This window comes from Pithys albifrons, chromosome Z (assembly GCF_047495875.1).
Source record: "Pithys albifrons albifrons isolate INPA30051 chromosome Z, PitAlb_v1, whole genome shotgun sequence".
Taxonomy (NCBI): Eukaryota; Metazoa; Chordata; class Aves; order Passeriformes; family Thamnophilidae; genus Pithys; species Pithys albifrons.
The window spans coordinates 33,884,083-33,910,949 of record NC_092497.1 but is presented as its reverse complement, the minus strand read 5'-3'; the positions used below and the strand labels follow the sequence as shown (position 1 = coordinate 33,910,949).

The 26,867-nt window shown below is 41.8% G+C and overlaps 1 protein-coding gene across 5 annotated transcripts; it reads right to left on the bottom strand.

Annotated features, from left to right (window-relative positions):
• Nucleotides 1-868: 868 nt before the first annotated feature.
• Nucleotides 869-26,807, bottom strand: ABHD17B (abhydrolase domain containing 17B, depalmitoylase). Of its 5 annotated transcripts, none has more exons than XR_011699905.1 (5): nucleotides 26,612-26,806; nucleotides 19,590-20,064; nucleotides 2,979-3,158; nucleotides 1,874-2,218; nucleotides 869-1,374 (listed from the first exon to the last, which is right to left on the bottom strand). XR_011699905.1 is itself a non-coding variant. In XM_071580166.1 (5 exons), the coding sequence occupies exons 2-4, from the start codon at nucleotides 20,054-20,056 to the stop codon at nucleotides 1,882-1,884; spliced, it is 723 nt and encodes a 240-aa protein (XP_071436267.1). In that variant the 5' UTR covers nucleotides 20,057-20,064; nucleotides 26,612-26,807; the 3' UTR covers nucleotides 869-1,374; nucleotides 1,874-1,881. The 5 variants fall into 5 exon arrangements, 4 of the variants coding, with proteins under 4 accessions (XP_071436267.1, XP_071436265.1, XP_071436263.1 ...); XM_071580166.1 differs by having other exon boundaries at nucleotides 1,874-1,957; nucleotides 26,612-26,807; XM_071580164.1 differs by having other exon boundaries at nucleotides 869-1,957; nucleotides 26,612-26,807.
• Nucleotides 26,808-26,867: the final 60 nt, after the last annotated feature.

Below are 26,867 nucleotides of genomic sequence, written 5' to 3'. Positions count from 1 at the left end.
TATCTGTTATCTGTTATCTGTTATCATACTTATCATTGCACTTCTACATACCTTTTTTGTGAATTTCTGAAGAGAAGTCTCAAAACAGGTTTCATTCATCACACAGAAAGCACTTAAATACTTAATCGTAATGATTAATTAAGATCACAGAGACAGTGGCTGGAAGGTAAAGGAAATCAAACTGCATATTCCATTTGATGTAATAAAGCTGAGTTACACACCTCTAGGCAGAAGTCTTGTATGAAAATCCTTATGTTTGACATTATTGCACCTGAATGTACTCTGAATTTCAGAATGCAATGAAGTATATTTGATCAAAAAGACAAAACAAGAACTCAGTTGCTTGCAAAAAAAAATTCTTTCTATGCAATTAACTCACTGGAGTGCACAAAACAAGATGTCCTTTTAATTTCAAGAAAGCCAATATTAGAATTCATTACAGAAGAATGATTATAAGCAGCTTTGCAGCAGAAAGCTTGTATGCTGAATGGCAAGTAGTAGCAAGATGAGGCATGTGAGTGAGAGGCCAATCAGAACAGCAGCTGCTGCTGAAGAAATGTGCTGACAATTCATAACAATGGGTTACTGCTTTAGTTCTAAGATTTCCTAGAATAAATGGGGAGTTACTTGGCATTTTGGTATTGCAAGCAACTGTTGCTACTTTGAAAAAAAACACAAGAAAGAACAGGAATTTTTTGAAATATTGTTTACTGTTAATCAACACATCTTAACCAAAGTTTTCACAATACTTGAAGCTACATTTAAGCACACAATAAACTCAATCACAAAAAAACAAGCAGAAAATTAAACTACATAAGGCCTTGGAAGCATAGTGTGTATTGTTGGAATATTTTGTTTACAAACAGGGTACATAAAAATAAGTTTATTTTTCATAGTTTGATTCACCCAAAATGCATTCCAGGGAAAGGCAACTTAGAAAGTTTATTTCACCGTGAGTTAATAGAAAAATGTCAACATTCTCTTCTTGCCCCTCCTCCTACTCCATCCAGGCCTCATTAGCAAAATTTTCACACAATACTTAAAAAACAATAAGCTTTTGCACTAAACATTCAAAAGTCAGCCTGATCAGATAACCACAAACTTGCAAATTGTTTATTACAATGTTGGATAAACCTCCAGGTTCTTTTGAATAAAACACTGCCTCTCTACACAATGATTAAAACTACCTGATTTCAAAAAAACATGGTCTACAAAGTCTTCTAGGTTCTCAAAATCTCACTGGTTTCAAAGAAGTAATCTGTGGCCTCAGTAGCAATGATGTGAGTAATACTTGCATCACCACAATAATAACTTGTTGCATTATGTTGGCAAGATTACGACTCCTGAGGAGAAGAGTGGGTAAATTTTTTTAACCTGAAAGGTAAGGGACAACACAAATACAAAATAACTAAAATAAAACTAAGCATAAACAATATGAAAAATATAGGAAAAGATAACTATTTTGACCCCCTCCCCCTATAACAGGGCATGGGTCATTTCCAGTGACTTATTACATATATTAGTATTTGCTCAAATTTCATGATTTTTACAGAACATCTGCTTAGAAGTCTGTTTTTTAATTACACCTGTGCAACAGAGTAAGTGACAGTACATTTTGAGATGTTAAAAAATATTTATAAACTTGTTTATGATACACTAAACCACATGGCAACACTTTTACAGTATTCGATTTTATATAATTCAAATGTCTTACAGTACTCCCTGTGGTATTTATTTTTTTTTGTTTTTAATCTAAGAAGGAAAAACCTCACACAAAGTAATGTGAACTGCCAAGTTTGACTGCATGATTATGCAATTCCAGTTTATAATGGTGGCACTAAAACCTTCATTAATTATGTTAACAAATCATTACCTGTACATTTAATGAAGGCAACCAAGATGATTTGAAAACACAACATTCAGGTTTTTTGTTACATATTTATCAAGGTGTCTAGTTCTGCAGTGAAATGAAAAAAGCATGTAAATATACAAAGAAAATTACAAGTTCACCAGATCATGTGAGACAAACTGTTTTAATCTTTCAAGGTACTGTCCATAGAGTTCCACATCATTGTGGCCTGCTCCTTCAACCCACAGTGGTTCTACAGGTCTCTGGCAACGCTCAAACAATGCTAGGCCATGTGAAAAGTCAATTACTTCATCTTCAGTCCCATGGATTATTAACACAGGAGATGTTATTTTAGAAATTTTGTCAATGCTGTAAGAAAAAGATTTTATCTATGAACACAGTGACACAGTCTCAAACTACATGACAGGAATTTTATTCAGTTAAGGTCTACTTAGCTTTACAGTCTTACAGAAAACTTTCACAAAAGACTTTATTCAGAGTTATCCAAATTAATAATTCACTGGACTGGAACTACTTGTTATAACTAGGGATTTATGTGTTATGTACAAGAAAACTATGTGCTATAGGCAGTTAAATGCCTCCTTGACACCCCATCCCATCAGATCTCGGGAAGCTGAGCAGGGTCAGCCCCGGTTAGTACTTGGATGGGAGACCTCCTGGGAATACCCGGGGCTGTAGGTTCTAGGCCTGAGGACTTCACTGTCATCATTCAAGCTCGCTCGACCATGGGAGATGGACCTGAGGAGTTAAAGGGTGGGGCCAGTTCTGCGCACACTGTGCCTCACCTAAAAAATCCACTGTGCAGGCTGGAAGGGCACACCCATGTGGGGAGAGCCCTTCCCAAATCTTCATTCGTGAAGCCAAGCCATACATAGGAAAACTAATTACTTCTTTAACAGATAGCCACTAAAATGATTAGAATATGCAATATTTAGAAGGTTTACAAATATCTGTAAACTCCTTCAAATCAAATAATCCTCTTTGTTGTTATTCACTCATTTTACTTGAACTTTTATTAAACCCTTGAAATAAATTTCAGAGAATTTGCCTGACTACTTGCTTCTCTAGTGAAAAATGCATGCTGAACAAAAAACATCCCATAACTTACTTCGGGAATGCATCAAAGCAATAGGTCTTCTTCGTATCAGGAAAAGCTACTCGCATTCCTGAGGTCAGTGGAGAATGAAGAATTACAGCAGCACTTTCATACCTAGCAGCAAGATCCACAGATGGTACTGTTCCTATACTCTGGCCATATATAATCACATTTTCAGGGCGGATTCCATACCTAGAAGATTAAAAATGTAAAAAAAAAAAGTGCATATAATGTGACATAAACAAAACTACAACTACAGAGCAAGGAAAAAAGCATTTCTGAAGATGAAAATTTTCTGAAGGCTATGAACTACGAAATAGGGGCTGACAGAAGAACAAGCAAGTCTGTTCTACGAAATTCCTGACTAAAATTCACAATTATTTATTCTACTTGCAGTATTTTTTTTCTTACGCATGAATGATATTGAAATAAGGGTATCATTTTTTTTAAATAAGGATTTGGAAACACAGTTGTGACTTGGATACTAGTTGAAAGTCTTTACTAGTAACTCTAGTGGACCTACAACAGAAAACTGATTAAAACCTTACTAGCTCTCCTGGTTATCAACAAATGGAGCACAATCAAGTCTGCAAAGATTTGGTCAGCTTTACTCTTTTTATACCTGGTAAAAACTCCAAGACTAACACCATTCATAAATTTAGTGAAACTTAAAGCAAGCTTATTCTGACAGTGGTCAGAATATTGTGCATTGCATGAAATAGCAAAGATGCTTGTCCTTATCAACCTAATCCACAAGTAAGACAGCCCAATAAGTAACACAGAATAAATACCCAAGCCTCCCTGCCAGTAAGACAAAAACACTCTTTCTTTTTTTCTATAATTAACAGAGGCAAAGAAAAGAAGTATATAGTTAACACTTATACAGGTCAGACAATACATTTTTCTGCATTAGTGTGGATACAAAGAGCAGCTGCTATCCAAGCAACACAGGAAAAGAATGTAAGAATGTAACCCACACAAGAACCGTGCCCACAGCAGTGATCTGCTGATACACTGACCTATACTAACCAAGTACTCTTAGCACAGGTGAGACTGCAACAGTGTATCTATGCTTGACAAAGAAAGAAAATAGGAAGAGATACTTCATTGCAATAAAAGCAAAACAAAGGAAACAAAAAAAAGCAAGAGAACAAGCTCCCCCACCCTCTTCTCCCCAAAAATCTCACAAACCAACTTGTCCCTGACCCCAGCTCCCGCCAAAACCCAAAACTAAACCAAAAAAACCAAATACCAATAATTGTATTCATGCATTATTAGAAACTTGCTCAGCTTTTTAAATTACAGCAGGATAGGCTAACACCACTCTGGAACAGCATGAGGTAAGTTTCATGTCTGCTGCTGTAATTTTAAAAGATATGAAAATCAAGTGAAGAAAAGTGCACCTGGTACCTCATCTATAATAAATGCATACATCTTTTCTGTCAATGCTATACAACAACACCCATACTCACAAAGAAGTTACTGAATTAGTATAACTCTAATACCTCCAGTAAAGTCAGGGAAGCAGAGGTAATGAAAAATTCTCCAGTATCTTATGAACATGGGCATATAACTGTATAGGAACCGTATAGGTCACCAAACACTAAAAGCCCAAAATACTTAAAATCAGGAACACTGGGAAAAAAGATGTTTCACAGGTACCAAGACATTCAAATTACCAACAAATAAAAAAGCCAAAATCCACAAGTACTCTTCAATAACCCAGAAGAAACATCCCATATGTTACATCAGTATGTAATAAACAGTTGATAAAAAATTATATCTTGAAAGACTTCAATTAAAAAAATCTCATTTTAGTATTACTAAATTCTAAGTATCCATAGCAGAACTTACTAGGCACCTCCATAAACTTTCTAAATCAAGTTTAAAATCCACTGTTCATATTTAACATTGTCTATTTAACTACTCATCTATTTATTTTAATTATGTTCTGATAGAACATAATACTTTCTGATGCAAAAGTTTTCAAAGTATTAGCACAGAGACATTCATGGAGTCTAGCTGTATCATAACTACTTAAATTACTATCAATGTTTCCTAGAAAGAGTTTCTATGCGTAATTAGATCATGATCAAATTAAGACTTCTAAAACACTAAGACTCAATCATCAGCCTGGAACAAGCAAGCTGTCTACCCCACAACAGTTCTCAGAGAACAGAAAAGTTCAAACACTCTGATTAATAAGATTTTCTCAACATTCAAACACACAAAAATACAGCAAATTAAAGCTGTGAAACAAAACCAGATGTAAGGTCTTCACTATTTCTGTATCTTTTCTGAAACACCTGGGAAGAGTTTAACACCCACCCTTTTACAATTAATTTCCCAATTGACATTTGTCCATTCTGAAAGTATAGCATGACCTTCTCTCCCTTCCATAAAATCTGGATAAAACTTGAGTTATTACCATGACATGCAGTTTGCACAATACATTATGACACAAAACAGTTCTCAAATAACAAACCTTGCAAATGATCACACTCACATTTCCTTGGACGTTGAATTTTACAAGATGCACAGGAAATTATAGCACAAAATAAAAGTATACTTTGGAACATATATTCTCCTCTTTTTCACTAATCTTTCCCCTATTTATGGATCAAATTTTTTCAGCCTAAAGATAGGTAAATGATGGCTACAAGAAAAATAATCCAAGAACGGCATTTACTATATTTGGATTAAAGTAATCCTTCCTCCACCACAGTCAAGCAGATTGCCTCACAGTGCCCAGCAGAAACTATTTGGTTTGCAATCTGTACACTAAAATAGTGAGACCAATAATAAGAAGTAGTGGCTTAAAGTAGACTTCTGATTATTTTGACTTGAAGAGGAAAAAACAAAATCCAATCAACCCCCACCTTCGAAATAACAAAATCCTAGCAGATGAAAACCAGAGATCAACATCTGCTGTTTCGTCTTTCCTCTTCACTTGAGCAGGCTTCTGAAATGTTTGGGTAAAAGCAAGAGTCCAACTGTCCCTCAGATGCAGTCGCTCAAAAGTATGGCTTTACAATCTAAAACAGAAGAATTCTTAAAAGGTAACTGTTGTTAAGTTCCCTGGTCATAAAATTTGTCTACTTCTCTTGATAGCACCATAAATGCCAGTTAAACTCCAAGAAGTTTTGTATAAAATTATCAGCTGACTACACGCCTAGTCTCGCAAATAAGGAAGTGTTAGCTCAAGAGAAAAGGTGGTAGTAAAATTGTTCTCTTAATCAGTGCCTTAGAAGTACAGGCCATCCTAAGGAAGAGGAAGGTGACATTTACAGAGGCATATGCTGCAAGTAGTTGTTGTGGCAACAAGAGGTCAAAAACATGCTGTAAAAATGTTAGTATCTTTGAAAGCTCATTATGTTGATAACAGGACTAACATAAATACTATTGTCCACTCAAGTAATCTCAGGTAACTTGTGTCAGCAAAGGGTTTTTTGTGGGTTTTTGTGGATTTTTGTGTGTGTTTGTTTGCTAGGTGGTGGCAGTTTTCTGTTTGGTTGGGGTTTTTTTTCTTTTCTTTTTAACTTCAGTTACCTTTAAGAACCAAAAGCCATCTGGAATTACCATGATATACTGTCAGGCTCCTAAAAGAATACCTGCCATTTTGACCCTGATACATGTGAGACAGAAAAGAATTCATTTTTTTACTTCTGAACTATTGCTCTTAATGTAGAAGACTCACTTGGTTTACAAGACTAGAATAAAGTGTTGGTAAAATCAAACTTAGAAGGGTACATTTTCCATAACACCTCTCAGGCTTACAGTGATGAAGAGTAGCAACAAATGCTCTAGAGAAGCTACTCTTTGTGAAGCTATTGCAACACACACATTTACAAAACTGACACCAGCGTTTGAGACACATGGAACAAGGGGGAACATCCTGAGGAAATTTTCAATGCACATTCAGAATCTTTTGTCATTATGGACATAACATGCAAATTACAGTTGCTAATTGCACAAAATGAAGGGCATAAACATCATCCACACCTTTAACTATCAATATTCAAGGCCACGCATAAAATTCCTAAGTGTACAGCTCTTCCTCAACTGAGATGCCCGTTCCCGTTCTTGTGTATGCAATATTTAACACTGGGAGAAGAAAAAAGGAACTGTGTTTTGTGAGAGGCAAGCCCATTGACCGCACACATAGTAATGACCAAACTTCATCTCCTCTGCCTCTCTCATAATGGTTTGGCTTTTCCAAACTTAACAGTGATATATTTGTTCTATTGTCAAGATTTCTCCTCATGATAATTGAGCTACTCTTCCCAATCAATTTAAATAAAAGCTCCATTTCTCCCCAAATATACAAAGTTACAGTACCTCAACTTCCAGCTAAAAAACTCCACCTACTTTTGAATGAAAAAAAAAAATTGTGATTTCCCAAATGAATACCAACATCTAAACAGATTCAATTTTATTCTCATACATCTGGCTGTTCAAATCATGGGCATTCTGTTCACTTTGACACATCAGTCTGAAGGTGAGACTTACCCATCAATTTTTCAACTATTAGAGAGTCCACGACAAACAACAATTAAAAGGCTGTTTGGCTTCTTACAGGTAAATCTGGTCATGAGGCAATTCTGGCAAGTCTTCAGAGCTTTCCGAATGTGTCACTTGCCCTGCATTTGCCTGGGGCTGGTTAAACCGTTCCACCCTTAGTAGGGTGTCATCAAAGGCCTTCAGAGAACAGAACAGCAGAAAATAAGCATATCCCAATATGACTCCAGGCATTTCAACACTTGGTAGCTATGACGGTCAGAAAAGGAATGTCCTCACTTGCAGCTTTTATATAGTTCCATGCATATGAATATGCAATAATGTACAACTTTTCCAAACATGATGAAGGCAGTGAATCACATTGCCTCCTTTTATGGGCAGGCAACATCTATATAGGTACCTACTGGTTCTTATTAAATCACTCAAAAGCAGATAAAGAATAGGAACACAACTCAGAATCTGCATCTGTTGTTTACCTCTTCTGACCCACTGCCAAATTAGCCATCTGTATTCACTTACATGAATGATAATATTCACATGCACTTAAAGCAAAATTTCATCATCACCCTCAATACTAGTTCCAGACTATTTCACCCCAGGTGTCCAGTTCCCACTGGACAGTTGTGCTGATTTACAGATCAGCATCTGGATTGCCCTTTCAAGACACAAAATTGAAGATGCTAGCAAGTCTTCACCACAAGCAGTTTTGCTGACTGTTGAATTAAGTCCACATCAGCATTTCAATTATTCCAGAAACCTTTTAATGCTGGGTTCTATGATCCCATTTCTCATAACAGGGAATGTAGGGAGCTGTGGGTAACCAACCAACTCCAAAGGTAATTTCTCTTTTTTGCTTCATCACATCACAAGCAGTGAGGCACAGTTCAAAAGTCTCAGGTCCCTTTCTTATCTCATCTCATCAACAAGAATTTCAATGGAGTTACAACTACACTTATATTTATGCTGCAAACAACTCACTGCATTAATTTGGCTTTGCAGAACAAGTTATAAAATACTAAAGATGATGGCAGTGTAACACTGACAGTACAGGTTATGCTAGGAAAGTGAATCAATGTGACAGCAAATCCTCAAAATCTCCATTCTGATCCAGATATTCATCAAGTACTTAGACACAGCTGAGCACTGTCTCAGAGCTCAAGAGCACACCATGGACTGATAACCAATCTGTGTGAGGCACTGTTTCCAGACTCATGTGCTGAACTTCTCTCTCATATATCCAGCATTCAGATATACGGACAAGACAGGTCAGTCAACTGCAAAGTCATTCTAAACATTAAACTAGTAATACCAACTTCTTTTTAACCAATGGACAAAATCCTGTTCAAGTTTGAGAAATCCACAAGCTGGGCAGACCAACCCAAACTTGAGAAATTCTACAGAATTACTTAATTTCCATAGGAGGTTTTGACACAAAAAATAAACAACAGACAACAAACAGGATTGAGGTGAGGTCATTCTTGAATGGAAGAGAGAAATGCAGATCGATGTAGTATGTATTTAGAGGTCCACCCCACGAGAGTGTCTGTTCAACAAAGAGCATGCTCAGATGAAACATTATAATCATTCAATGGTTTGGGTTGCAAGGCACCTTTAAAGATTATGTAATCCCTGCCCTGACAAGGGCGGGGACACCTTCCACTAGACCAGTTGTCTTGGTTTGAGGGGAAAAAACCCAAAATGTTTACCCACAAGCGGGAGAGGGGCCTCCTCCGCGATAATCGCACCAGTCTTTATCAAATTTAAGAAAAGGAATTTTAATAGAAGAAGGATAACTGATATATTTTATATATATGTAAACAGACTAGTGAAACCCACTTCCCCAACACCACAAGAGAAAGAAAAAAAAACAAACAACAACAAAACCCAGCAGGTTTTCCTCCGGGAGGAAAAGTTATACTTAAGTGTCAATGTCACAGCCCGGCTGGCTGCAGAGTGAGTTTCAGTCCCTTTCCAGCGAGACAGACGAGTAGTGAGCTTTTCAGATGGACTCCGTCTCTTCCCCCTGTGTTCCCCGTCCAAGAAGCAGAAAAGCACGAGCACCCAGAAGCAATTCCAGGGCAGGCAGCAGCAGCAACGCGGCCAGAACCAGTCAGCGGCAGGCAGCAGCAGCAACGCGGCCAGAACCAGTCAGGGGCAGGCAGCAGCAGCGAGATGGCTAGAAGCAGTCCTGGGGACAGGCAGCAGCAGCGAGCTGGCAAGAAGCAGTCCTGGGGACAGGCAGCAGCAGCGAGCTGGCTAGAAGCAGTACCAGGCAAGGCAGCAGCAGCGACCCGGCTAGAAACAGCACTGGGAAGACAGCAGCAGCGAGATGGCTTCTCCTCCACCCACACACACACCCCAACTCCAACCGTGTGTCGTCCCCAAGAACAAAGGAGACAAACCTGCCCCACCCAAGTGATCAGCAGTTAACTACTTTTTTTGTTAACTACTGGCATGGGCAGTTAGTGGCAGGGGAGAGAATGTACATAATAATTCCAAACTACAACATTATCCACCCCTAAATTCTCTTCCATGCTGATACTCTACATTAAACTTAAATTTTCTTTCAAATATTAAATGTTTACTAATACAGTAATATGAGTCGTTTACCCAGAGATAAGTTCCCCTTGAGGTATACATCGTGTCTCTCCAACTTCCTGCATCACCCACCAGGTGGAACCAGATCCGTGAGCAAAGACAACCCCACGAATGGGTTTGCCATTGCCTGAGGCAGGGTTGATCCAGACTGTTTTCCCTAGCATACCTCTCAGGTGTATTACGGGGACTTTGTCTCCATCTACAGTGTGAAGGAGTTCTGATTGGGCAGAACTGGCTCGATAGACAGAGCCTCTAGTGTTGACTAGCCATGTAGCCTTTGCTAGGTGTTGATCCCAGTGTTTGAAAGTCCCTCCACCCAACGCCTTCAAAGTGGTTTTCAACAGTCCATTACACCGTTCAACTTTCCCGGCAGCTGGTGCATGGTAGGGGATATGATACACCCACTCAATGTCGTGCTCTCTCGCCCAGGTAGCAACTAAGCTGTTCTTGAAATGAGTTCCATTATCTGACTCAATTTGCTCTGGGGTGCCATGTCGCCATAGGACTTGTTTTTCCAGGCCTAGGATGGTGTTCCGAGCAGTGGCGTGAGGCACTGGGTGTGTCTCCAGCCACCCTGTGGTTGCTTCCACCATGGTGAGCACATAGCGCTTGCCTTGGTGGGTCTGTGGCAGTGTGATGTAGTCAACCTGCCAGGCCTCCCCGTACTTATACTTATCCCAGCGTCCACCATACCACAGGGGCTTCACTCTCTTAGCCTGCTTAATGGCAGCACATGTCTCACCGTCATGGATAACCTGAGAGATAATGTCCATGGTTAAATCCACCCCTCAGTCTCGTGCCCATTTATAAGTGGCATCTCTGCCCTGATGGCCTGAGGCATCATGGGCCCATCGAGCCAAGAACAGCTCTCCCTTGTGCTGCCAGTCCAGATCTGTCTGTGATACTTTCACTCGCGCAGCTCGGTCTGCCTGTTGGTTGTTGCCATGTTCCTCATTGGCCCGATTTTTGGGCACGTGTGCGTCTACGTGGCGGACTCTCACAATCAGCTTCTCTACTTGGGTGGCAATGTCTTGCCATATATCGGCAGCCCAGATGGGTTTCCCTCTGCGTTTCCAATTGGTTTTCTTCCATCGGTCTAACCATCCCCAGAGAGCATTGGCCACCATCCATGAGTCGGTGTAGAGGTAAAGCTTTGGCCATTTCTCTCGTTCAGCAATGTCCAGGGCCAACTGCACAGCTTTAAGCTCTGCAAACTGACTCGACCCACCTTCTCCTTCAGTAGCTTTTGCAACTTGTCGGGTGGGACTCCATACAGCTGCTTTCCATTTGCGATTAGTCCCTACAATGCGACAGGAGCCATCGGTGAAGAGGGCGTAGCGTATTTCTTCTTCTGGCAACTGATTGTATGGTGGAGCTTCTTCCGCACATGTCACCTGCTCTTCCTCTCCATCTGCTAGACCAAAATTTTCACCTTCAGGACAGTTTGTGATGATTTCCAGGATCCCAGGGCGATTTGATTTTTCCATACGGGCGTGCTGCGTAATCAGGGCAATCCACTTGCTCCAGGTAGCATCAGTGGCGTGATGTGTAGAGGCAGCCTGTCCTGCCAACATCCACTTCAGCACTGGTAGTCGGGGTGCCAGAAAGAGCTGTTCTTCCGTGCCAATCACCTCTGAGGCGGCTTGAACTCCTTCATAGGCGGCTAGGATCTCTTTCTCTGTTGGGGTATAGCTGGCTTCGGATCCTCTGCAGCCTCGGCTCCAGAATCCAAGTGGTCGGCCTCAAGTCTCACCAGGCCATTATTCCTGGCAGTGGAGTAGAGCATGTTCTGTATGTCTGGTCCTGTCCTGACTGGTCCAAGGGCTACAGCCTGAGCAATCTCATGCTTGATCTGGTCAAAGGCTTGTTGCTGCTCAGGGCCCCAGTGGAAATCATTCTTCTTACGGGTTACCAAGTAGAGAGGGCTTACGATCTGACTGTTTGCTGGGATATGCATCCTCCAGAACCCTATGGCACCCAGGAAGGCTTGTGTTTCCTTTTTGCTGGTAGGTGGAGACATTGCTGTGATCTTATTGATGACTTCTGTTGGAACCTGACGGCGTCCATGCTGCCACTTCACTCCCAGGAACTGGATCTCTTGGTCTAGTCCCTTAACCTTATTCCGTTTGATGGCAAAGCCAGCTCCCAAAAGGATCTGGATGATTTTCTCTCCTTTCTGAAAAACCTCTTCTGCTGTGTCCCCACACACAATGATGTCATCAATGTATTGCAGGTGTTCTGGAGCCTCACCCTTCTCCAGTGCAGTCTGGATGAGTCCATGACAGATGGTGGGACTGTGTTTCCACCCCTGGGATAGTCGGTTCCAGGTGTACTGCACGCCCCTCCACGTAAAAGCAAACTGTGGCCTGCACTCTGGTGCCAGAGGAATGGAGAAGAACGCATTAGCAATGTCAATAGTGGCATACCACTTTGCTGCCTTGGACTCCAGCTCATACTGGAGCTTCAGAATGTCCGGCACAGCGGCACTCAGCGGTGGGGTAACTTCATTCAAGCAATGATAGTCCACAGTCAATCTCCATTCTCCATCAGACTTACACACAGGCCAGATGGGGCTGTTGAAGGGGGAGTGGGTTTTGTTGACCATCCCTTGGCTCTCCAGTTCACGGATCATCTTATGGATGGGGATCACAGCATCGCGGTTCGTTCGGTATTGCCGACGGTGCACTGTTGTGGTGGCGGTTGGCACCTGCTGTTCCTCAACTTTCAACAGTCCGACAGCAGAAGGACTTTCTGAGAGACCTGGCAATGAGTTCAATTGTTCAATCCCTTCTGTCTATATAGTGGCTATTCCAAAAGCCCATCTATGCCCCTTTGGGTCCTTAAAATATCTATTCCTGAGGTAGTCAATGCCCAAGATACGTGGGGCGGCTGGGCCAGTCACAATGGGTTGTTTCTGCCAATCTCTCCCTTTCAAGCTCACTTCAGCTTCTAGCACAATCAGCTCTTGAGATCCCCCTGTCACCCCAGAAATAGAAATAGTTTCTGAGCCCACATGTCCTGATGGCATTAATGTGCATTGAGCGCCGTTATCAACCAAAGCCTTATACTTTTGTGGGTCTGATGTGCCAGGCCATCAAATCCACACAGTCCAATAGACACAGTTGTCCCGTGCCTCTACCTGGCTAGAGGCAGGGCCCCTCTAACACTGATCCTGGTCATAGCAGTCAGAACCTTTACTCGATGAGTACACCTGGGAGGTGCCCTCCTGTGGGTCAGATTCTTGCCCGTGGGAAACTGGGACTGCACTTACTCTCACTGACCTTCTTCCATTCTCCTTCAGTTCTTGTACTCGGGTTGCAAGGGCACGGGTGGGTTTCCCATCCCACCGTCCCATGTCTTCTCCATGTTTGGCCAGGAAGTACCACATCTCAGTTCGTGAGGTCTGTCCACTTCCTCTGATTGGGGGGTGTCTGGCTCTGACTTCAGAGGTTCTCATTCGCACTGGTGCCACTTGGAGACTTTCCCTAATTTCCTCTCTGATCACTTTTACCTCTGCAGGCAGCATCTTGAGACTCTCAACCAATGTCTCTACAGCAGAAATACGGGCCTGCATTGGGCTGTGGGTCATGCCTTCATATATCCGCAGCTTATTTGCTACAGCGCCCACTGTTTCTTGGTTCTCTTCCCTATACATGGATGCCAGGAAATCGGTGTATTCAGCTGGCCCCGAGCGTGAAAGGTTCCACCACATATGTGGTGTGCATCTGACCTTGTCAGGGTCATTATTGGTTTGCCCACCCCTTCCAAAAAGCACGTCCATCATTGCCATCTCCCTCAGACGTAAAATTCCTTCTTCCATCGTCTTCCAAGTCTTCTTAATGTGATGTTCCTGCAGGATTTCTCTATAAACAAACTTCTCTCTTACACTCATTAGAAGTCGTGCCCAGAGTGAAAGGGGCTTTGATTCCCTCACAAACACCTGTTCAGTAGCCACATCCTGGGCCAGAGCCCCCAAAAACCTGGCTTCAGCACCATCCAGTTGTAGGGTTTCACCCATAAGGTCCTAAACTCAGATCAACCAAATCAGGATGGGCTCACCCGGGTGTCGAGCAATGTCTTTCTGCAAACTATGGAGACTATCAAATGACAATGACTCAGTGATGATCTCAGGCTCTGGGTCTGCTTGCTGTGGAGGTGCAGCAGCCCCCTCATCGTCCGCTGGATGGTCTGATTTGGTCTTATATTTCCTTTTCTGGATAGGGGCAACTTCCACAGGCTTGGCCTGTCCTCCTGGTTTAGCCTAGTTCTGCGTCACTGTAACATCAGAGGTTTTACCCTCTTCCCCTTTTTTAGCCCCATCCTGCATCACTGTAATGTCAGGGGTTTTACCCTCTTCCTTCTCCCTCTTCACTGTAACGTCAGGGGTTTTATTCTCTTCCTTTCCCCCCTTCACTGTGGCATCAGGGGTTTTATTCTCTTGCTTTTCCCCCTTCACTGGGCTAGGCTTCTGAATGTGTTCTCGAAAAACCCTGGCCCTACCTTCAAACATACTGTAGGCCACAGGGATACAACCTTGCAGAAAAACCATAAAGAGCAAGATATCTCTGGCATCCAGGGAGAATTTAAACATCTCAAAAGCTGTTGTAGCAGACTTGAATGGGGAATGGACAAAGGGTTGGGAAAACAAATTCCCCTTTGTTCCTTCCCAAGGGTCCGTACTATTATCACTGAATCCCCAGAAGTAGCAGCTTAGGTTACGGCAGGAAAACAGCCTAGAGAACACCACCCACATGACATCCCAAGGCATCGAATTCATGGCACCATAAATCCAGAGTAAGAACTCAATAATAATTGCGGCTATTTGAATTTTACTCATTGATTTGTTGATAAGACTTAAACCTGCCGCTCCTTTTGGCATGAATTTGTACCAACAAAAAGCCAATATATTATACAGGATGGTCCTGATGAACCCTAAACTCAAGACCCACATGGTGCCACAAAATAGCAGTTATCCTTCTTTGTTTACAAGCTGCTCCACATTGGGTGCCAAGAAATGTCTTGGTTTGAGGGGAAATCCCCAAAATGTTTACCCACAAGCGGGGGAGGGGCCTCCTCCATGATAATCGCACCACTCTTTATCAAATTTAAGAAAAAGGAATTTTAATAGAAGAAGGATAACTGCTAAATATATATATATATGTAAACAGACTAGTGCAACCCACTTCCCCAACACCACAAGAGAAAGAAAAAAACCAAACAACAACAAAACCCAGCAGGTTTTCCTCCGGGAGGAAAAGTTATACTTAAGTGTCAATGTCACAGCCCGGCTGGCTGCAGAGTGAGTTTAAGTCCCTTTCCAGTGAGACAGACGAGCAGTGAGCTTTTCAGATGGACTCCGTCTCTTCCCCCTGTGTTCCCCGTCCAAGAAGCAGAAAAGCACGAGCACCCAGAAGCAATTCCAGGGCAGGCAGCAGCAGCAGCAACGCGGCCAGAACCAGTCAGTGGCAGGCAGCAGCAGCGAGCTGACTAGAAGCAGTCCTGGGGACAGGCACCAGCAGCGAGCTGGCTAGAAGCAGTCCTGGGGAAAGGCAGCAGCAGCGAGCTGGCTAGAAGCAGTCCTAAGGACAGGCAGCAGCAGTGACTCGGCTAGAAGCAGTCCTGGGGACAGGCAGCAGCAGCGAGCTGACTAGAAGCAGTCTTGGGATCAGGCAGCAGCAGCGACCCGGCTAGAAGCAGTACCAGGCAAGGCAGCAGCAGCGACCTGGCTAGAAACGGCACCAGGCAAGGAACAAGCATCGACCCGGCTAGAAACAGCACTGGGCAGACAGCAGCAGCGAGATGGCTTCTCCTCCACCCACACACACACCCAACTCCAACTGTGTGTCCTCCCCAAGAACAAAGGAGACAAACCTGCCCCCGCCCAAGTGATCAGCAGTTAACTACTTTTTTTGTTAACTACTGGCATGGGCAGTTAGTGGCAGGGGAGACAATTTACATAATAATTCCAAACTACAACACCAGTTTACTCAAAACTCCATTCAACCTGGCCTGGAACACTTCCAGGGATGAGGAAGTTGCCCACAATTTCTCCAGGCAAACTGTACTTCTCTGGGCAACTTCTGTGGGGAATATGTTCCAGTGCCTCATCAGCTTCACAGAAAAGAATTTCTTCCTAGTATCTAATCTAGATCTACCCTCTTTCAGTTTAAAGCTGTTAGCCCTGTCCTATCAATAATAAATAATCTTATTTGATAAGGGAAAGTACACTTCACTGTTTAAGAATGTATATAAGAAATAAAATCGCAATCACATTTCCTTTTAGGTTTTCTCTCAGACATTCATCATGAGCAAGGAGCAACAATAATTACAAATTAGTTCATAAAACAGAGCCTGCAAATTGCCATTAAAATCTATTATGTTTCACCATCCAGTTATCTGGCGTTTTCTGGTACATTTAAATAATTCAAGCTGTCTTTCACATTGTTCACAAACCATATTATGCTTTTGGTCACGATTACTGGATATTTGACCAACTAGCTAACTACCAGATCACCTATCAACTACAAACCATTGTCAACAGTGCCATGTTGCAGCTCTGGGCTTATGCAACAGATCTAGTCATATCTCAACTTATCACTGTGTTTTAGTTTGAGGGGAAAAAACCAAAATGTTTACCCACAAGCGGGAGAAGGGGCCTCCTCCACAATAATCATGCCACTCTTTATCAAATTTAAGAAAAAAAAGGAATTTTAATAGAAGAAGGATAACTGTTCTTAACTTATATATATGCAAGTTTGCACTAGTCTGTTTACAGATATATATATATATATACATATATATATATGTAAACAGACTAGTGCAAACCGCTTCCCCAACACCACAAGAGAGAGGAAAAAAAAAAACAAACACCAAACAACAACAAAACCCAGCAGGTTTTTCCTCCAGGAGGAAAGTTATACTTAAGCAGTGTCAAATGTCACAGTCCGGCTGGCTGCGGAGTGAGTTCCCAGTAGTTCCCAGTCCCTCTCCATCGAGACAGACAAGTGGTGAGCTCTCAGATGAACTCTGTGTCTCTTGTCCCAGATGAAGGAGAAAGAAAGCTGAAAGTGGGGAACCACCACGTGTCCTGCAAAAGCAGCTGCACACCTCTCTCTCCCAGGTCACTGCCCCAGCAGTGACGGTGCAGGGGGTGGTGAGACTGCAACAAAGGCCGGGATCCCAGATGCAGGAAACCAGGAGAAACAGCCGCGGCAAGGAGAAAATACAGCGTCTCAGCCAGAAGCCCTAGTGGTAGCCAGCAGAGCAACTTCCCTCCTCGGCAGCCACCGCTCCCCAGTTCCGCAGAGCTAAGAATGGAAAGATGTCCCCAAAAACAAAAGAGACAAACCTGCCCCCACATCCAAGTGATCAGCAGTTAACTACTTCTTTTGTTAACTGCTGGCATGGGCAGTTAGTGGCAGGGGAGAGAATTTACATAATAATCCCAAACTACAACACACTGTAATACAAATAAACACTAAAACCTAATCTAGTAACACAGAATGTGTATTTCTGAATACATGAGGCTGAAAACCTGTCCTCCGTGGCTGAATTATGTCCATGACAACAAGCTTTATCCCTACTTTAGTAAGGGAACAAAATAAGCTTCTTTGAAAAGAAGTATCACACTGTTCTTATAATGTGACAGAAATGAAAGCCAATACCGGTATTTATCACACTGAAAAGGGATAATACACTCATTAATACTACACTGATCAAGTTCTAAACTCACTGTGGCAACTACCAGGCTCCAGAATTTAAAGAGTCTTTACATGTCATTCCACTAAGTCACATCCTTGATATTATAATTATTAAACAGGATGCTCAAGGTTTAGACCTGCAAAAAGCCAGGCTTTAACGAGATGATCTATATTAAATTCATGTTCTCACACCTTTTGGTGCAAAATGCACAATATCCTGAGATTTTTCTTTTTGGCAAGTAGCTATTCTTATGATTGCATAGTATTTTAAAAAGTAGTTTTTGTAGTTTGGGTATTCATAACAGAAGAAGAATACTGATCTAAATGGAACACATCACAGTGAAAAATGCTCTCAAATTTAAGAAGCTACACTTATTTGATGCCTAGAATTCTCACCTGTATCAAAGCATTCCTCCAAGGTCTTTCATCTCACTATTTTACCTCCCTCAAACCAGAGGCTTAGAACACAAGAACAACATCCTTCCAATTGGCATTTTTATTTCATCCAGTTTTGTTCTATTTCAGCTAACATCACTGGTTCAAATTCTTGGATTTTTGTTCCCACCATAACGTAATTACACAGATGCATTATAACCTCTCCCACACATGATATTTTGCAAAGATAGTTTTCTATACAAAACAAAAAAATGTTTCTATCTTTGGAAATGCAGTAGTTGTCAGCCTGAATTCTGAAATAAAGGTGATATGAGCACCATAAAGAAATAAAAACAGAGTCTTATCAGGTTCTCTTATAATAGCTTTTCTACTGCCCTTCCCTACAGAAAAAGCAGGTGATCGAATGATCTGAAAAGAAACAACCTGCATTTTCTTTAACCTACATCACAACAGTGGGTCAGCTACTGGTGAATCAATTATTACAGATTTTTCCCACCTTCTGAGCTTTAGCAAATGAGAAGATTCCAAACTGTGACAATAAGGATTATGCTCTAATCATTCAAGATGAAACCACAGCTAATTAAACTTAATTCCTGTTATGGGTTCACCTAGGTGGGCCTAGATTTGGGCTCTGAAGTGTGGACTAGGCCGAAGCTGTCAGCTGACTTGAGCTGGGCTGAGCTAACAGCTGACCTCTTCTAGCCAGTAATTTTGTATTCCATACCACATTATGACATCATCTCCAGGGAAGTAGGAACCAGTGTGGGAGTGGTTAAGGCAGTCGCTTCTCAGGCCTCCTCTTGGGAGGACGCACGATGCTGCCCCAGGGGGGATGGAGAGGACCAGGCCCACCACTGGCTCACAGGGTACCTCAGAAAAGTAAAATGCGTTGTTCTGGGTCTCTCTCCTTTCTGCTTGTGTTTGTCTCCCTGGGGAATAAGCTTCTTCTTAAGTAATGTGTAGTTAGGACAGTAGAATTTGTGTGTTCGTTATGAAGTTGAGGTGGGGAACTTGTTGTTGCAGACTTGTGTGAGTGTATATTTGTACTCTCTTCTAATTGTCTCTTTCTTTCTGTGAAAAATATATGTAGATTTAGTATAAATGCGGTTTGAAGTGTTTTTTTTCTTTCCCCTCTCTTTTCCTCCCTTTCCCTGGTGTTAGGAGGGAGGCTTTTCTCTCTGTGCTTGGGGGGGTTGGCAGTTGCTTATCTCAAACCAAGACAATTCCATTTCAATTTTTCTAGTATGTATGTACTACACGCTGATCCTGCTTAATACTGACACCACCAATCAGCTTGGATAGGAACCCATTAGTCCTAAAATAAAGCACTGCTGTTTAAACTACCAATGCAGATCAAGTAAAACCATTTGAAAAGCATGCTGTAAAAGAAAAACAGCAACTAATGTCTTACCTTGTCCTGAGAGCCACCCAAGCAGCATCAATGTCAGCATACAGATTCTTCTCTGTTGGCTTCCCAGAACTTGCACCATATCCAGAATAATCATATGAAAATATGTTGCAATTAATCCGTGAACCCAGTCCTATATAAAAGCTGCTCATCTGACCCAGATCAACAGCATTTCCATGCGAGAAGAGCAAAGTGTACTTGGCGTTAGGTGAACAACGCACAAACATACAGGCAATCCTGTTACCTTTGCTTGTTCTAGTCATGAAGCATTCAATGGCTTCTTTTTCTCTAGAAGAATATTGCCAGTCTGCTCGCTCTGAGAGATGTAAAGTCCAGTGACTACCACTCTCATCACACATCAGTGTGTATGTGGGATCAGGAGGTAAGAATGCCAGCTTGGAGGCAATTTTCCCTGGGCATGGTGGACAACAGAACAGGCAACACAGTTCACTAAAGGAAAGATGATTCATCTTCTAGTCTGAAACAGGAAGAGAGAATGATATCAGTTTCTAGTTAAAATCCTATATTTAAAAAAAAAAGAAAAAAGAAAATAAGAAAAAGTAATGAAAAATGCAAACAATATCTCTAGAAAATAATACATAATTTTAGTGGAAATATTTAACAAAATATAGATTTAAATAAATTTATATTTCCATATCACATCTAATTTCATATTATTAGTTATATCACAATGAGCGTATTATTAAAGAAGAGTGACAACTCTAAAGCCCTGATAGATATCAAAATGTGATCACCCAGGGAAAGAACAAATATGAGTTTTGGAGCTTCTTTGGAGGAAATAAAGGTCCTCATCGTAAGACATTACAAAAAGTGCTCTTCTCTTCGACAAATACATATGTTTCAAGGTTCAAATATGTTGCAGTGTTGCAGTATACTAAGGCTATGCAGACTTCTGCAGCCAAAAATTACAGCATTTCTTAAATACTGAGAATATGTACAGCAATCATGAGGTATCAGCTCCTGCAAGCAGTGTCAGGAGTATGAAAGATGCATGAAAGTCATAATTTAGAAGGCAAAACAAGATGATGTCTGTGGCTTAGTAAGCACTGTAGAGCTCTGGTACACTAAAATCCAGCCACAAACTCATCCTTGCTCGATGTACTTGCTGACATAAATGTTTCCCTAAAAGCAGGCATTATGTTCTCTTTTAATTTACAAAAGGGAGAAGGGAGGTCATGGGGCAGAAAACCTTTGTTGTGACCAAATTTGCCAAGTACCATTCTGGAAACCAGCACACCTAAGCATTTATACTACTTTCCTTGTGCTAAGGCATCTGACATTTCACCTCAGCTCAAATAACTTTTTAGTATCAGATCTATCTACAGGTCTCAAGCTCAGCCTCTGACAAGTCCCTGTGAACAGGAATACTCTTACAGTTTTATGTAACAGCTTTGATTGATAGACTCAAGTTTACGAATGGGAACAAACCAAGCAGATTTCAGAAGTCAACAGTACTGTACTGTTTCAGAAATATTAGGGTCATGTGACAATAAAATCGTACTGCTAACTATAATAAGTGACTATATCTAGATCCTATTTCAACTTTTGTCCTCTAACTTGTATACAACAGTTTTCTGGCATGCATAAATTTCTCTTTAAAAAAATCTTTGAGGACGCTGATATGAAAACACTTTTAACATCTATTGTAGAACAACTATATATATTTTGGAAGCATGAATGGTCTCTTTCCTGTGGTAGACTATGAATGCATACTCTACATGCTACAGGGAGCATACTTTCAAAGTAGCAAACACACACACAGCAAGACAGTTTGACAAACAGCATAAGCATTCTTGGAATACTATTTCTTTCTGCAGGGTAGAAAAAAGTTGCTGCTTTCACCTAAAGTCTCTAGTTTTCTTCAACAAAGATGGGAGATCAACACTACCAAGAGATAGCAAGAAGGTGTACTGATCAGCTTCCATAAAAAGGCAGATTGTCTCTTTAATAAAGATCCTGAATAAATTACCATATTACTGTCAGCTAAAGTAACAATAACCTCATGTCATATAATCAGCACATTCGGTCACTCAAATTTGGAACAATTAATCTGTTCTATCAATGTTTTATCTAGATTAAATGAACATGAAGTTTCATATTTATCCACAACTCAGAGCAAATGGAAGGATTCTATGGAGGAAGTCTAGGGATTAGCAAAAGGCTTAGGCTGTCATGCACAGGAAAACCCTTACACCTTTTGTTTTTTCCTTCTTTACTTCTGTCTTGGTTTGAGGGGAAAAAAACAAAATGTTTACCCACAAGCGGGGGGAGGGGGCCTTCTCCACAATAATTACGCCACTCTTTATCAAATTTAAGAAAAAGGAATTTTAATACAAGAAGGATAACTGTCCCTAACTGCTATAAATATATATATATCTATATATGTAGGTATAGGTATAACTATAAACAGACCAGAACAAACCACTTCCCCAACACCACAGAGGAAAAACAAACAAACAACAACAAAACCCAGCAGGTTTTCCTCCGGGAGGAAAGTTATACTCAGGCAGTGTCAGTGTCACAGCCCGGCTGGCTGCGGAGTGAGTTTCCAGTCCCTCTCCAGCAAGACAGACGAGTGGTGAGCTCCCAGATGAACTCTGCCTCTTCCCCCTGTGTTCCTTGTCCAAGAAGCAGAAACACAAGCAGCCAGAAGCAGTCCGGGGCAGGCAGCAGCAGCAAGACATCCAGAAGCAGTCCTGGGGCAGGCAGCAGCAGCAAGACAGCCAGAAGCAGTCCTGGGGCAGGCAGCAGCAGCAAAACAGCCAGAAGCAGTCCTGGGGCAGGCAGCAGCAGCAAGACAGCCAGAAGCAGTCCCGGGGCAGGCAGCAGCAGCGAGCCGGCTTCTCCTCAATCCCGAACACACACCCAACTCCCAGCCGTGTGTAGTCCCCAAGAACAAAACAGACAAACCTGCCCCCACCCAAGTGGTCAGCAGTTAACTACTTTTTTTGTTAACTACTGGCATGGGCAGCTAGTGGCAGGGGAGAGAATTTACATAATAATTCCAAACTACAACTTCTCTTATAGTTGTAAGCACCAGAGTAGTAACTTCTTTCACCTCTGCTTAGCAAATTCATGTTCATAGTCCAGAAAAATTCATGTGATGCCTCAACAGTTTTTTTTCCAAAATGTACTTATGACCCAATATTCAAATACACTTCTAGTTCTAAGAGAAACTATTAAACAGATCTGTTCCAAGTGAGCTTTTCAGAAATGCTGAAGGCAAAGTTCTAAGGGAGTTAGGGGTATTTTTTGAAAAATTTAAAAGAATATGTACCTCCAAAAGTGAGGTATAAATAGCTTGTTCTGTCCAGGAACAGCAGATCGCATTGTATACCAGCATACAATAATAGCTACAGAATTTCTCACTTCTTCCCAATCCACTTGTCAGAATTATAAAAGGAGTTTACACTATTTGTAACTATGAATAGCCCAGAAACACTACAAACCTGATCTCACTCTGAAAATCTTTGCTATTTGTCAAAGTAATTTCAGAAGACTGGAAGCTGGCCTGTGGCATTCACACCCAGGGTAGTAACCACAGTTAACCAGTTGAAATGGTACTGTGCCCTAAGGCAGCTTAAATGTGCTAAAAATGGGCTGTCATCACATATGGTAAATGATATGCTGAAGACCACGAATAAAGTATTATTTCTCCCCAGTGCTAGACTAATGCAGACTTCATATATTGTCCTTTTAATTCAGTGGCAGATCTGTCTACTGAAACTGAAGATTCGAATTCCAGAGTCATTCTCCATCTAAATCATGGCTAACAACAACTCTTCAGAACAAATATATGCTACTTTCTTCACTCAGAAGACCCAAAAAACCCAGCAGATCCCTAGCATCACTAACCGAACAAATTTGACACAAAACACTTGCTGGACTTCCTCACCAGGATACCTTCAACTAAACACAAACAATATTTCTATTATACTGAAACTGTTTTGTCATTCATTGTATTCACATGAGTGTGTTCCTACCTCCTGAACTGGAATGGAACCAGGATGTAAGAGTCCCCAGGGTGTACAGAGTAATTCTGATGTCGCTGTTTAAAAGTTCAACTGAGTCAGCATTTCAACCTAGTACTTATCAGGCAGATGTCATAATTCAATGTCAACCAAACATGGATTATCTTTCCACAAAAGATGAGGAAAGATACTGCAATGAAGGCTTAAACTAAATGTTAGAAAACATGATGTCCTAATGATTCCTCCATCCAGAAATTATTACGGTAAAAACTACAAGAAAAGTAACAAAAGCCCCTTCATTTAAGACGACCCGGCACTGGTAAAGGCTTTGGAGTTTAACAGTCCCAGGAAACCAGTTACTTTGAATCTAAAACATAACTCATGGAAAGTGAACAAAGCACTACATCTGAAGTTGCATTAAAAATCACTCTAATAACAAATTGGCTTGAGATATGCTTTATCTGAACTCTTACTGAAACCAGGGCAAAAACAACTCTGACTACAAATTAGCTTAAGCACACAGTTCCACAACTATGGATGACTACCTTTAATGGGACTTATTTGACTAAGATATGTTGTGCGTACCTAAGTTAAGTCTAACACCTTCTGAGTATGTATGATGTAAATCTCTGTGCTCATTACAGTACCATCATCAGACTCTGAGGTCAACACATCCCAACAACATAACTACCTCACCTTCTATTTGACATTTCAATACTAATAAAGATGTCAGTGGTGTTCTGCAAACACAGTTCCTACTGCTGGTAAAATACACTAACATATGTAAGGAACGTAATGAGAGGAATATATAACCCCTTTAAAATTATACTGCATTCTTCATATTAAGTAGGAAAATTCTGTGGAAGAAACTGCAGAAAACTTATACACTTCCTCTGTTGCACCAATAGAGGCTAAGAAATTAAACAGACCAAAGTGGCATCACCTACCTCTTCTGGGATGGCCTTCAAAGGGAAGGCCAGATCATTTTACCAATTTTATCTCTAACTCTCTTATGAATAAAGTAGCAACACAAAATTACAGATGTAAAACTGCCATACAGGCAGTAATTTCAATTCATTCTCTAGCAATTAACTATCTTGTAAAGGCTGACACAAGAAGGGGAAAAATGTCTATCTAATCTTAAAGAACATCTCAAATACTTATCTTGTGATTCCTAGGATAATACAAACGTTCTTTCATACAAGCAGTTATTCCTGTCCTCCTCTCTGTGGAAATCATAACAAGAAAGGGGAACTTATTATGCAAATCTCTGAGTATTTCGCTACATATTAGCCTCAAAAGCCCTAACCTTGCTAACACTTATCTAAAAATCGTACATTTACATTAAATATAAATTACTCTAATTGTATAGTTAAATTTAAAAACCTATTTCATAGGCACTACTCACAAGAACAAAGTCAAACTTGTAAATATAGCTCCTGGTTTGTAAATTGTAGTGTTGCTCTAACTGTACCAGGCAAGGTATGAAAATTGTTTGGTTGTTGTTTGTATGTGTTTTTTTGTTGTGTTTTTTTTTTCATCATATACCACTGAAACAAGAAATTCTGAAGTATCTTCCCTGACACTTTCATTGAACATAATGCAACGAAAACTTGAGTTCAAGCCACTCCTGAAATACACGTAAGATATTTCAACTTCTGTTTTAAAGAAAAAAATGGAACAGAAAGATATGAACATCCTTTAACTACATCAACATTAGTTGAAGAAACAAAATATTTATCAAAAAAAATTACTTGTGTCTGATCATAAAAGGATTAGGTCAATATAAAATTAAAAAAATAGCACAGAATAGCTCCAGAAAACAACAGAAAGGAGATCTATTCAATAATGAAAAAGCCATACCAAGAAATACTGTGAAGTACCTATTTAAGGTAGTTTTTGAAGAGCATAGCAACCTACATAAAAACAAAGAAGCCTGATGGAGTCAAAACTTCACTTTGTTTAATTTGATTCTGAAGAAATAAAACAGCTTTACTGTCACAAATTGTAGCTTGCTTAATATTGAGATATTGTTTATATGCTACTAGTTACTTTCTATATCTCAAAACATAATAGTACACTTGAAAGAAGAAAGAGAATGCAGGAAACAACAAGTGAAGAATCCAGACATTCCTTATCACCTAGAAAACAAACTAACTCTCTAAAGGTCCCAGATAGACACCTGTGGGATTAAGTCGATTACATAATGCCTTGCACGCTCCAAGCAAGACTCTTCACCACGGATCTGCTCTGCCTAGAGTCACCCACCCGCTGATAGGCGCCAGAGCCCCCGCCGTGTTCCAGCTCCTTCCCTCCGGCGCTTTCCCGTGCCGGGCGGTCGGTCACGAACGCGGAGCTCCGCCTCTGACACCGCTCTGAGCTCAAGGGGTTCTGCTCTTCCGCAGTCACCAGCTTTCCGAGCTAACTTTCTGAGCAAATACTTTAAATTTTTAAATTAATAATACTTGAAAGCAATTTTAAGGCCAGGATCACTCCCACCCTCAACAGCAAAAGCTAACAGCAAGAGGCTGGCGAGAACTAGATGAACTTCTCAGGTGTCTGTATCTGAAAAGGGTTCTGCAGAAGTTCACAGCAGTGACATGCGAATTGTTTAGACCTGCAAAAAGCCAGGCTTTAACAAGCGTGTGACAAGCCAACCCGCCAATTCCAACATGCGTCCAGGTCAAGAACACGGAGAGAGGAGCGCCAGGTCAGACCCGGGCCCTGCGGCTGCGACAGCGGCAGGGACGGCGGCGAGAGGGTGGCCGGCACCGGCACGTCCTCGCCCGGTTCGGGCGCGGCACAGTCTCAGCGCGGCCGCCCGGCCGAGTGAACGCCGGCGGGCGCCGCGGGCCTTTCCGCCCGCGCCAGGGGCCGCCTCACGCCTGCGCCGGATGGCGAAGGCCGCGGGTCCGAGCGGGGAAAGAGACGGCCGGACCTGCGGGGGAACAACTCGCCCAAACACCGCGGCAGTGGGTCATCCCCACTCCGCGCATCACCGCACCGCCACGGCCGAGGCAGGAGAGCCCGTACCTGCACCTGGCGCTCTGCTCAGAGGCTCCGCGCTATCCCGACCGCCGGGCCGGCGCGGGTGGGAGTGCCGGCTGTGCTGGGGAATGCCGCAACCTGGGGAGCGGCGCCGATCTAGCTTCGCCTCGCCCGCAAACTGCACCGCCGTGGCGGCTGCCGGGGCGGCCGGCGCGGGGCTCCGCCCAACCGCAGCGCCAAATGGGGCGCCGCCGCAGCGCCGCTCCGGCCGTGGAGGCTCCGCCCGAGTCCTGCCGGGCGG

Coding starts and splice junctions, on each gene's coding strand:
- ABHD17B (XM_071580162.1), bottom strand. CDS start 20,056: ATGAATCATCTTTCCTTTAGTGAACTGTGTTGCCTGTTCTGTTGTCCA. Junction 3,159..19,589: donor TGGGTGGCTCTCAGGACAAG/GTAAGACATTAG, acceptor TTAATCTTCTAG/GTATGGAATCCGCCCTGAAA. Junction 2,219..2,978: donor TGCTTTGATGCATTCCCGAA/GTAAGTTATGGG, acceptor TTTTTCTTACAG/CATTGACAAAATTTCTAAAA.